The sequence below is a fragment of the Syngnathus typhle genome, linkage group LG7, assembly GCF_033458585.1.
Source record: "Syngnathus typhle isolate RoL2023-S1 ecotype Sweden linkage group LG7, RoL_Styp_1.0, whole genome shotgun sequence".
NCBI lineage: Eukaryota > Metazoa > Chordata > Actinopteri > Syngnathiformes > Syngnathidae > Syngnathus > Syngnathus typhle.
Window position 1 is genome coordinate 11,462,043 of NC_083744.1, and position 12,563 is coordinate 11,474,605.

Below are 12,563 nucleotides of genomic sequence, written 5' to 3' on the forward strand. Positions count from 1 at the left end.
GCTGCAATTGAAGGCGGAGTGAAAGGTTCATTTAGAAAGCGGTGGCTTCATTTGTAGTCTGCTCATGAGGGGGTTGAACGTCTTCTCTGCCTGGAGTTTCATATACACCAAGAGGTCTCTGCTGTAGATTTGTTTCTAGTCAATTAAAAAAAAGATCATGAAAAAGGGGTGAAGAATATCAGTTTGTTAATACAGACACAGCAGTGACAAGCTCCAGAATTATTTTGTCTCCCCTGTTGCTAAAAGGGGGCTTGATTGATACACAGGGGGACTGAGAAAATAAAATATAATTTAGAATGTAAAATCAAATGCTGGAGGGGCTTAACTAGGAGCTATACACATTTCCGAGGAAGCTATATATCTCAAAAGATTGGACTGACAAAAGCAAAGGTTTATAAGGCTAGGCTGCTGTTGATGATGAGATTCTCGGAGCTACCGGGTCAAAGGTTGTAAAATTATAGAGACCAGACTTCGATTGTTAGGACACAGGAGAGATAATGGCAGAAGAATGGATCTGCCAGAAAAGAGAGCTAATAGATGGTTGATAGACATGAGGGAACAACGGTATAATAGAAGATAGACCTGGATGGAGAGGAACGAATCCTTTGTGATGAAAAAAAAGAAAAGTGGAAAGGAGAAAAAGAAAGATGGTGATGTTTTATCCATTTACTTTAGGCGGCGCTGGACATCAAGCCACTCAAGTCCTAGTGCACTACTAGGTCTTAATATTTGATCTACGTCGCCCTCTAGTGTTCATATTGTACACAAACAGGTGATCCACCTGCTGAACGTGTTTGAATAAAAACAACCGTCCGTTGTTTAAACCGGCGATCAAGCTTTGTAAAAATATGGCTCTGAGTTTTAACTATCGCTGCAGCTCCCAGTAGTGTCTCTTAAAAATAATTTCCATCGGATAAAAGGAACGTTGTGCCATGCAGTAAAAAAATATTATACAACCATAAAACTAATGAAAGGTTTGGACATAATTGCCAAGCAAACAATCAAGTCTGTCGTGAAATTCTGATGATTCACTACGGGCGGTGCACAGACGCACCTAAACTTTGCCTTGCCAAAGTCTCCACGCCCCCATGTAGTGCATAGCACCAGCTTCTTCACTTTTCACGTGGTCCTTTCGTTTGACAGACGATCTCAGACACACAGCCTATTTTATTTTGTTTCATTCATTTCGGGGCATTTTATTTCGTCTATTCGATCCGGCTTTGCAGCTGCACCAGCCTATCAGGACGCACTCCCTCCCCCGGTCACGCTTCTCTTGCCCCCGCCGGCCGGCCGGCCGCCCTTGGTTCGCGTCTCAGCCGTTCCGTTCCGTTCCACGCATGTAAGTACACCTGACTTTGTTCCACTTTACTGAGTTCTAGTGTGCCGAGTGCAGGTGTTCTCACGTTGCAAAGACGTCGTCGAGTTCCTTTGTTGCCTCCTGGAAGAGCCCGAAGCAAGTGGCTCGCTTTTAAATGCAAAACAATGAAAATGTTAGTCAGTCGCGATAATGAATGATCTACCAATGGAAGTACAACACGCTGAACTGTTCCCATACGTGAACTATTAACCTCGATCGCGCACCCCTGTGTGCGACTCTTTTGTGTCGTGCTATTGTCACATGGAATAAACCCTGTAATCCACTTTGTTGCCTTCAGCGAGCTCCCACGGTTTCTAAGACTCGTTAAAAGACGAGTAGGCGCGTGTGAATTCACAATGTTGTGCGCTGTTAACAAGTCCTCTTCAGATGAATTATTATGCCTTAAGAGTGTTTCTGTTTTGCCTGTATGGATTTGACGCCCCCCTCCTCCTTCTCTCTGTCAGGATCTTGGTGTAAATTGTGCTGGAATGCCCCAGGATCTGACCTTCAGTCAGAGGAAGCAAAGCTTCCAGACCCCTAAACCTTCCACTTTCTGAAAGCCTGCTGCACTACGATGCCTTTGAGGTTAAAATGTCTACAATGAAGCAAGTTGTCGACCATAATGTTGAAAAGACGTTGGACTGGAGTTACATTGAATGGGCGGAAAATGAAGTTGTCACTTCAGGAGTGGCAAATGCGGAGACACAAACAGATCGGGGGCCTTCGGAGCACAAGGAGTGTCAAACCAGCAATCCGGTGATAATGCACATTGATCTGACACGGACGCACTCCAAGCTGAGGCATTCACCTTTGCTCGATCATGACGGCGTGGTAGCACCTTTCTTCCAGTTTGACCGGCAGGCTCCCGGCCGCATCTCCACCTCTCCCACCTTGAGGAGGATGAGGAGCACCAGGCGTCCCGTGTTGGACTCCCAGGATCCCGCGAGGATGGGTATCACCCAGGAGGAGCCCTCCGCTGGGTGCTTGTCATCACCTTTACACAGAGTCAAGTCTCCCCTAGCCACCAGCCCCCTCCTGTCTGGTGGCGAGATCTGTCATGAGCATCCGCCAATTTCGTCCTGTGGCCGACAGAGAACCAGATCATATAGATCAAAGAACGTTGACAATTCTATCGCTTCCATGAAGCCGCAGTGTCGCAGTGCTCATCCTACTGTTAAGAAAGATTTTGGATTTCCTGATAGTGAATTACAGGTGAGCAGTGGTGTTTCTCTATGTAAGAAAAAAAAATCCAGTCACCCGTCAAGACAAGCTTTTCCAAATCTTTTGAGTCAAGGTGCATAGTTCACATTGGGAAAAAAAATCTCCGAGCACAACTCCAAACAAATGTCACAAAAACTATATATACAGTGAAATAATTATAATCTCATTTCAGTTTACTCACAAATGAATTTTGTGTGAAATCTTGGCCTCTTCTGTTAAACTGTTACATTGTGTGAATGGCAACAAGTTTCTTTACACTTAATTCTACATTCCCCCATCCAGTTGGAGATCATTTCATTGTTCTACCTGCCACTGGCATAGATAGATGTTGGGTTATTTTAAGGGAAAAATAAAAAGGTTCTTTTCTTTTCTCTTCATTACATGGGACACCTGACTAATGCGTTAGGTACAGTAAGGTATTTAGGAATCTCCGCATAAATGACAAACTAGACTCAGTCAGGTTGTGCCCCCTGCGCAGGAAGTTAGTCTGAAATGCAGTTTCTTCCAAAATAAAATGCAGTGGAAGCCACTGCAGGTGAGAAAGATTTTTTTAAAGCGTTTTAAATTGGAGAAATGCAAGCTGAACCAGTTGTGACACTTAATGGAGACGTGGACATCTTTGCAGAACCCAGATCCACGTTGGGTGGAGAGATTTGTCTCCCATAGAGGGGACAAATGGTTCACAGTGATTTTATATGTTTCTCTTGCATCAACTAAGTAAACTTTTAGTGAGCAAGCCATTCCTGAGACTGTCTGAGAAATTTTGCTTCGTCCTAGATCGGTCTAATTAACATAATACTAAGCAATGTACGGGCTGTGTCACTCAAGTCGTCATGGTAAGGAGCCATGTTGGCTCATTTGCATGAGCGCACGGAACCCCTCAAAACATGCTGATATTCTTTCTTCAAAAGAGGCCGAGAAGTCTGCTGTAATTCTTAACCTTTGGGGTATTTTGATTAGATTACGTCACACGCATGTTGCATTTGAAATATGTAGCTGGAGGGTGTCAACGCTCATCATTTACTTCCATCGCCTATATCCTCGTGGAAATTCAACCCATAAATCTAGGCCGCTGAGTGGTACGGCTTTTAATTCACAGCCTGTAAATTAAATTGTTACACATTCCTTATCAGGCTCATTCTTTCTCGCTTGCCCCCTGCGGTGGTCATCCACAGTGCAAGCTTTTGACAAGCAATGAATCAGCAGTTACATGCACCGACAGCTCGGACGGAGCCCACTGCCCGGCGAGGCCTGGGAAGTGCTCTCCCAGGGCCCCCATTCACGGCAGTCGGCAGTCACCTCATAATGGAGGGGTCACTGAGCGATGGAAGAAGATAATAGGAGATCTTTTCATCTGCTCCTGCTATTCAACAGAACACATTCTCAATAGAGTACTGGCATTCTCCTCAGATATCGTGAGGCTTTTGAAACGGAGAGACCACTTAAAACGCTGTTTCAAATTTGAATGTCTTTGAAAGTGATATATTGGCGCCATTTGCAAAAAGAACCCTCGGCATTGCTCGTGGAATGCAGTGTACTGTAAGACAAAGCTATAGCGCGTGTGGTTTTTTAACCTCTGCCAAGGCTGGTTATGTTGCTGTTTGTAGGATTAGGCCCCCCCCCCCCAAAAAAAACCCGACTTGACTAATGGCGACTCATGGCATTGGTGTAGGCCCGAGTAAATCTTTAGTCTCCACCCTCCTCCTTTCGGTGAATAGTGTATTAATTCCAAAGCCAAAGAATATAAAGCCTATACTATAGTGCTACAACAAATTATTATTTTACGAATGGATTTAATTTGTGGATTATTTTGTTGATTAATCGATGAATTGGAGGAGAAATCTTAATGTCCAGATTTCTGTTGAAAAACATGCCATTTCAAATTGACAGTAAATTAAATGCACAAACAAATGAATTGCCGTCATTTTGGTCCGTAACATGTCAAAAGAAATTGGCAAATCTTTTCACAATTGTTTCCAAAATAAAAGCAACTGTTGTATTTTGATTCAATACAAATATAATCAGTCTGCTATCAGGGAACTCAAAAGAAATCTGAGATTATTTACTGTTGAGAAAATTGAATTTGAAGAATTTGTATCATTTGTAAATAAAAAAAATGGCACGTAAATGTTTATCGAAAGTAATCGATTGAGTTGATAATCGATTAGTTGTCGATTAATCATTGCAGCTGTAGTAAAACACGACCAAAGGCATAATGTCTATTCAAATTGGATCTTGAAATTTGTCACTGACTGCATTATTTTGTTTTTGCAGGAGAAAGAGCAACGCCCTAATCGGTAAGTTTTTTGCATGCATCAACATCATCCACACACGCCTTTTGAGGGAAACATTTTGAATATGAGGCATGTACAAACACACCCACCCACCCACCTCCCTCCCTCCTTGTGAATAGTCTCAAATTGTCACGATGCGCCGCCTGTGTTATGACTGGATGTCAGCACAAAAACCCTAATCCGCCCCATCTTGTTCCGACACTTTGGGGCCTTGCCTTATGTCAGTGGGCACCCGTGAGCAAGGATGATGGGATCTCTGGTTTAAGAAGCCCCATTGAGCATTCTTTGTCATTCATGTCTTTGTTAGTGGAGCACAGTTAAGTTTTGAGAGTCCCATGGTCATGTTGTGGACTAGACAAACCCTCATTAATGCTGTTTTCGCTTTACTGCCACCCACATCCCTCCTGGTCCTAATGGGCAGCTGGGTTATTCCCCGTCTGGATAATTAGGCAGCTATTGTCTCTGTAATTACACGCTGGCACTACGCCTCTTCTCTTCCAGCGGCCGAGCCACGCAAAGGCATTGGCGGCGCTAGAGTTTTGTTTCCGTGCATCATTATTTCTCCTGTTGAGCGGGGGAACAAAGCACCCATTTTCACAAATGCCCCGAGTGGACACAGAGACGGCTTTCTGAGTGGCCTCAAAGCAACAGCACGTCATTGTGAGGATGCGGCGGAATGAAGCGCTCGCATAAGTTCCGACCTAGTTTGCGGGGTGGCTAGCGTTGGCTCCCCCCTTTCTTCTCCCCCCGATCTCATTAGGTCTGTATCCTCCTCGGGTGCACCTGCCCACTCACTTTTTACTTTACCTGAAAGGATCAGTTTGCATTGCCAAAGTTCAACCAGGGTGAATGCAACTAAGCAAGTCCTCCCATTCTCACCTGCGGGCACACGTAGGTGTTTGACAGTTGAGCTCGCGCAACTTCCAGAAATGGAACCTCAGAGCTCATTGTGTGTTACGAGGAAGGGGAAAAAAAAAAGGCTGGTGCTATTTTGCATGTTATCACGGGTTGACGCAAATATCATTCCTCTTTCTTGTACTTCCTCCTGTTTATTGTAATGAATGTGTAAGGTGGTGCTTTACAATGGGCGTGTAACTTTGATAAGAATGTGCACAGAACACTAAAAGCAATGATCTGCTTTCATCAGTTCTGTTGCTCTGAAGTGGAAGTGAAACCACCGAGAGCTTTCATACAACTATGTATTAAGTTCATTTTGTTTTCACTTTTCAATGACTTCACTGGTTCTTTTATCTTAAACAAAGTATTTTAGGTTGCATTACCTGACGGCTTGCTGACTGCAATTGACTGGTGATCAGCATTGGCGTTTCGGTACGCTAACTTTGCCTTGGGCAAAATAGTTCCCCAGTGTTTTTTGTTTGCCCTGGTAACTCGCTGAAAAGAGACCAAGAGGATTAAAAGTGCCACACAATCACAGTGTGCCTCTTTTGGCATTGAAACATTGACAAGGTGTTGACAAGGTTTCTGTCAAACGGGCCGAAACGTGCCACGGTGCTTATTTCTGCTATGCATGTGTTGTAAATAAGCAATTTGCTGCACAGTGCAGAAGGTATTTCACTGGCATTTCAAGAAGAATCATAAATGGAATTTAGTTATTTCCTTCTGACGTACAGGAAGTATTCGCTCAAATCGGCGTTGCTTAGATAAATGTTACGAGACTAATCCAAAGGCATGAAACATCTTTTTTTTTTTGTCTACCTCAGGTTGGAAGAAAGGAGGCGGAGTTCTGTAGTGGTCAGTTTACCTGGCTTGGATGTTTCACCTGGGGACCTGTTTGTAACCAATGGAGCAGCTGACTTACTAGGCAACTTTTCTGGTAAAAAGAAAAACAAAAATGACATGCAGTACCTTGTCATACCATGTGGGCAGAATACCCAGCATAACTTTCACTTCAAATGGTTTGTCATGACGCGTCAGTTTAAATATTGCTCATCAATCCTGCATCAATTGTATTGATTGTATTTTTACTAGCAATGCTTGTCAGTCTTCAATTCCATCAAACTAAGTACCCCAAAGCACATTGTTTTGTTTCCAATTGTTGAGCTGTTCTTCCCAGCTCCTTTTTCCTCATTGTATGTATTTATTTATTATATTTATGTTTTTTTTTTTTTTTTGCAGACACAAAGAAGTCAAAGTGGTTTTCAAGGCGTAGCACAGTAAGTCTTGTGCTTTAGCGGCTGCTGCTGGTTTCTTTTGATGTGTTTTGTGCATGTGCATGTGCGTGTGTTTGTTGAGGTTACAACATTGTTCCCTGACCCATTTCACAAAGCAGATTATGGTTCCTCATCCCTTTTTCCACTTAAGAGAAAAGTGTGAGTTTGCAGTCATTGGACATATGCCCACTGTAAAAGTTGAGCCAAATTGATGAGTTGAATTTTTGATCATGCAAGACTGGGCCTGAATGCGCACAGTCGCACGCTAGCACAGTTTTTGTTTGGTTGACAAGGACACGCACACACGCACGCAATAACACCCTTTGAAAAAATGAAGATATTTCTCTCACTTTCAGACTAAAGGGAAGTCCCAAACAGGCACGACGGTGACGGATATAGAAGGATATCTCTCAACAGCCCAAATCCAAGACTGGAGGAACTGTGACCTTCAAAAGTACAAGGTGAGAAACGGCCTGCATCAGCAGCGCCGCGTTATTTGTTGTGTAAATACGTCTCATCGTGCTGCGAGGGATTTTCCGTGAATTCGATTCGAGATGCTAACACACTCGGATTTCGAATCCAAATAGAATCTACGTAGAGCGTGCTACCCTGAAATAACAAGTAGTGCAACAACCTGATTTTCTAGGCGGTAACCATCCAGTGTATAAATATAAATACACACTGCACACGCGTGAGTGCCTCCGTATAGTGGGAGGAACATCACAGATGTCATCATGTGATAAGTGTTTGACACATACAAACGATAACATAGCAAAGTGCTTTCTCTCCTTTCTCACTTTCCCCTCGACCTTCAAGCTAATTACTTGGCATTCTGCACGAACTTGATACCTTGTGGTGACTTCTGCGCAGGACTACTCTGTAGCAGAGTTCCTGCAGGACCAGTCCTCCCAGTGGAGCGCCACCTCTGACCCTCCCAGCTTTAAAAGACAAGAGGCCATCTGGGAACTCTTCACCAGCGAGTGTGTTTACTTCCTGGATCAGCTCATGGTTCTCAAAGAGGTGATTTTTCGCCACACAATGCCTCCTACTGCGCGTAGAAACACACACACACAGCACTATAAATAAACACACCAAACTCAAACAAAAAGCCAATACCTGTTGCTTTGTTCTTTACATTTTCCCTCTGCATTCCTGAAGTCGCTTTTGGTTGTTTGTGCTTACAAACAAGAGTCTTTGTCAGCCGATTATCTGTCTGACTCCTTTGTTGCATTCAGGTGTTTTTGGCTACACTCGCTAACCTTCAGACGAGAAGCTGCCTGGTTGATATCGACGCCTGGAGGCTGTTTGCAAACCTCAGTGAGCTTTGCTTGGTGAGTATTGACGCAAACACAGCACGAGGCCCTGATAACTTTTGCACGTACATCGCATCAATGAATCATCACAAACGTCACGGTATCAAAGTGTCTTGCGTGACTTTTGCTCCTGCAAAAAATGATAATACTCACCTGTCATCTCAGCAACAAAATGTCTAGACGTACTACCGTAACGCCTTGATGCAATAGGAAAGATGTCTTGGTGGCCTAGTCACTAGAGCAGTGGTCCCCAATCCCCGGACCCGTACCGATCCGTGGATCATTTAGTACCGGGCCGCACAAGGAAGAATGAAACCAGTCTGTGAAAATACTTTCTGACAGTAATTCGGTCCGTGATGCTAAAAAGGTTGGGGACTACTGCAAAAGAGGACACGCTCTGTCTTTGTTTGCAGGTGAGCTTTGGTTTCCTTAACAACCTGCTGCGCGTCATCAAGGACTCGCTGGACATCACCGATGGTAACCGAGCCACTCTGCTGGAGCTGCTGAGCAAAGTAAGACTCCTCTTGCGCAAGAGCAAAACATGTCACATCGATATTTCATCTTGATTCCCGGAAGTGGGGCGTCCATTTTTCTTCTTCTGATAAGCAGAAGAGGCCGCTGAATGTTCAATGTTGACAAATAACATGCCCCCTATTAAGTCACAAGGGAAAGAAAGGCTTGGCAAAGTGACTCATGGCCTCTCCCTAAATGGTTTGATGTCATTGAAGCTATTCAATCCATCAGTTACCTCTTGGGTGAGTTGACATTGTGTGCCAGGCAGTGCAGACAGACAACAATGCCACAGCATTCAAGGGAGGGACAGGGAACGGTGTGCCAGCAGTTAGTAGCTTTGCGTGCAAACACTCGGCTGTGATGAACCACAAAACATTCCATGACACATCAAGCTACTGGCGGAGAGAAAGCTTCAATAGACACACACAAATGAATTAGAATGTTGTGAACGTGTCTTTCTTGACTACACAATATACTCACCTTGCACAACCTATGACAAAGATCTGAACCTCCCACTTAAAAGTTGCTTTTTTTTTTTTTATCCAGACCAATATTGTTGCTCCGAAGAATGAAATGAATTCACTCCTTCTGCAAACATAAAGCAATGCGTGATTTTCATGAGTTCATTTCCAGCTCAGTGACATTGGTATGGGAGGGTATGAATATATATATATATATTTTTTTTTTTGTCTAACCGCTGATTCATTGACCGTCACATTTTTGTGTCCTACGGACGTGACCTCTGCTTTTATGATATATTTATCTGTCGTGTACCAGCTGATGTGGCCTTGCTATCTGTTGGCAGGCTTTCCGGGAAAGCATATGCCACTGCTTGCAGAAGTATTGCCTCAACTACACCACAGCTTTGCTTTATCTGGACAGCCTCAAGCCCAGAGAGGACTTTGGGTCTTACGTCAAGGTACACGAGGGCACTTAACACTTGTGCGTCATAGCTCACAAACGGGATCAATAAAGCTTTCTAATTCAGACAGCACCTTGAAAAGAAGGCCGCAAACATCCTGCTTATGTTCTCATTTTATTGCTTAATATTTGCTCTCATTTTCATTGTGCATCACCTCTTTATCCTGCTCTTGAATGGCTTCTTTCCACTCTGTCGTGTTACCCAGTGGTGCGAGAGCAACAAGCAGTGTCGCAGGTTGAGACTGCGCGACCTGCTGGTGGCGCCGTTGCAGAGGTTGACCCGCTACCCGCTGCTCCTACGGAACATCGCGAGGAGGTTCCACACGGACGAGGAGAGCAGGGATTTGCGGGCGGTCGCGGACCAAGTGGACATATCTATATGTGAGCATGTCCTCCTCTTCCGCCCCTTAGAACAAAGGAGAAATTAGTTCCACATGCAGGGACACCGCCCGTTACAGATCTTGACTCAAGATCTGGGAGAGTGAGTTTGTGTTGATTTCCTTTCTTTCATAATGGACGGGACAAGCCCGAATTCACCCACTAATCTAAATTTGAAGCGCAGCATTACCACCATCTACTGGAATCTGGATCTCAAATTCACCTGATTGCCTTACATTGCTTACTCATGCTTGAAAAGTCATAAACAATCCATCATGACAAGTTTAAAAAGAGCAACTTTGGCGAGGGGACATAAGCTATTGCTGGAGCCTTACTTCGCATCACTTCTAATACATTTTCTTCTCCTTTGCATTTCGGCTGCTCCTTCATTTGGCGAAAGAGTCTTGCACAAAAGGCCAAGAAATCGATGAGGTTTTTTTTCCTTGCGACAGCTCAAGTAACCTTCGTGGGAACCTCCCGTGTAATTGGAACCCTGTTACTAGTAGAAGAAAGTAATTATGTACTACGAATAGTAACATTGTCTTCCCTCTAAGGTGACCTGGAGGGAAAGGTGAAATGGTTGGACAACTATCAGAAGGTCAAGCAACTGAGAGACGCACTGGTGTGGCTGCCTGTGTGGGAGTGGGACAAGCGGGCCTTCATTCCCGAGGTTGGTGCTGCCGAACGGACGGCTGTCGTATCTATCTACCTACCTACCTACCTACCTACCTACCTACCTTTTACAGTTTTGTTGATGGACGAGGATTGCTTTTCTTCTCAGACCGTTTTGTTGTAAGCTCTTGCCTGCAAAAAAAAGAGGTCGCCCGTGACATTCTGAAACATCAACTCCCAGCTGAAATGCTTCTCTCTCTTCAGACTGTGAAACATCTGCTGAAGGCCGTGACGCTGGAGAATCTTATTTCTCACAGAAGTCTGCTGCACGAAGGCAAACTGGTGCTCACAGGTCTGCCAGTCTGCTTCTCAGATGCATTTTGGCGAGCACCGTAAACGCACTCACACCATCCTTCTTTGGCTCACCTCCAGAGAACACCAAGCAGATAGACGTCTACCTGTTCCTCTTTGATGAATTCCTGCTCATCACCAAGATAAAGAGAAACAAGAAGGTGTGTTGGTGCATAGGTGTCTTTCATCCACGAACATACTATGCCAGTGGGATGCGATTAGCGGTTTGCGGGCAACTATTCCTTAACTATTTGAAGCCTGTTCCAAACAAAACTGTACATGTTCCTGCCGCGCATGAATGCAGAGGTCCATTGGACCGGAAGCCAACTCCCTGCGTTTGACGCAGAACCTGGAGCTGGACCAGCTGCTGAAGGAAGGGTGCACCTTCACGGTTCTTGACCAGCCCATCTCTCTGGACCGACTCCGGCTCAGGAACATCGATCAGCTCAATGCCTCAAGTAATAACAAGAGTGTTACTTCTTGTGAGGTTTACATAATTTCATTGATGAATTTATTATTATTTTTTTAAAGCATCTGGGCTGCCTCATTCTTTTATAATCACGCACCAGAACCGCTACCAGCAGTGTATTGGTGCGTTTGTCCTTCAGGCTGTGTCCGAGTCTTCCAAGGTAATTTCTTTCTATTTATTGATTCCAATTACGAGCTAGACTCTCTTCATTCTGTCAATTTGTATTCATCAACACACTATTTCGGGAGATTTGTTGACATAGTTTGGACTTCCTTTGCCAGCTCAGCTTCATCTGTGCATACTTGGGATAAATTACTGTGTTATTTATGCTACCTGGCTGTCAGTCACTGCACCGATGATAGTATAGATGAATGTTTGTTTCAGTAATTACTGTAAAACTGGACGGTACCCTTTAGTAAAGCTTTATTCTTCCTGACTTTGTATTCAAAAGGAAAAGTATGAGTGCTACTAGGGTGTGTCTGTTTTCCAGAGAGCATGGCTATCGAAGATAGAGGAGGCCGTATCGGCCCTGCTGAAGCTGGACTCTCGGCAGCCACGAGTAAAAAACGATTCACTGTGGTTGGAATCTTCTCAGATCTGAAATGTCCCGCTACACGAGATGCCATTGCACATGCCCAGTTGTGCGCGTGCACTTCACTGTTCCGTGTCACCAATGACAATGATTCCACTAGCATGCCGTACACAGTCAACTGCTGTAGTAGTCTACCAATAAAACTTTGGACATGTAATACATTTTGGTACAGTGTTTCTCTTTATATAAAAGGTATGGGATCACATTGGGTGTTTTTGAATTGACCTAATTTACTTATTAATTTATTTAACTTGTTAATTTAATAATTTATTTTATTTTACAATACAACTTTATGCAACCAGTTTGTTTCAACAAAGTGCTAACATATAATAAAAACAATGATACAACTACAAAGACAGTGAAAACAGAAA

General features: G+C 44.0%; 1 protein-coding gene across 1 annotated transcript; it reads left to right on the top strand.

The window, feature by feature from the left end:
* Window positions 1-1,044: 1,044 nt before the first annotated feature.
* plekhg7 (pleckstrin homology domain containing, family G (with RhoGef domain) member 7) lies at window positions 1,045-12,351 on the top strand. Its single transcript, XM_061282767.1, has 17 exons — window positions 1,045-1,339; window positions 1,822-2,569; window positions 4,853-4,875; window positions 6,594-6,706; window positions 7,009-7,046; window positions 7,400-7,504; window positions 7,914-8,063; window positions 8,279-8,374; window positions 8,770-8,868; window positions 9,675-9,788; window positions 9,997-10,171; window positions 10,723-10,838; window positions 11,045-11,132; window positions 11,213-11,292; window positions 11,436-11,589; window positions 11,663-11,760; window positions 12,091-12,351. The coding sequence occupies exons 2-17, from the start codon at window positions 1,949-1,951 to the stop codon at window positions 12,199-12,201; spliced, it is 2,181 nt and encodes a 726-aa protein (XP_061138751.1). The 5' UTR covers window positions 1,045-1,339; window positions 1,822-1,948; the 3' UTR covers window positions 12,202-12,351.
* The last annotated feature ends 212 nt before the right edge of the window (window positions 12,352-12,563 follow it).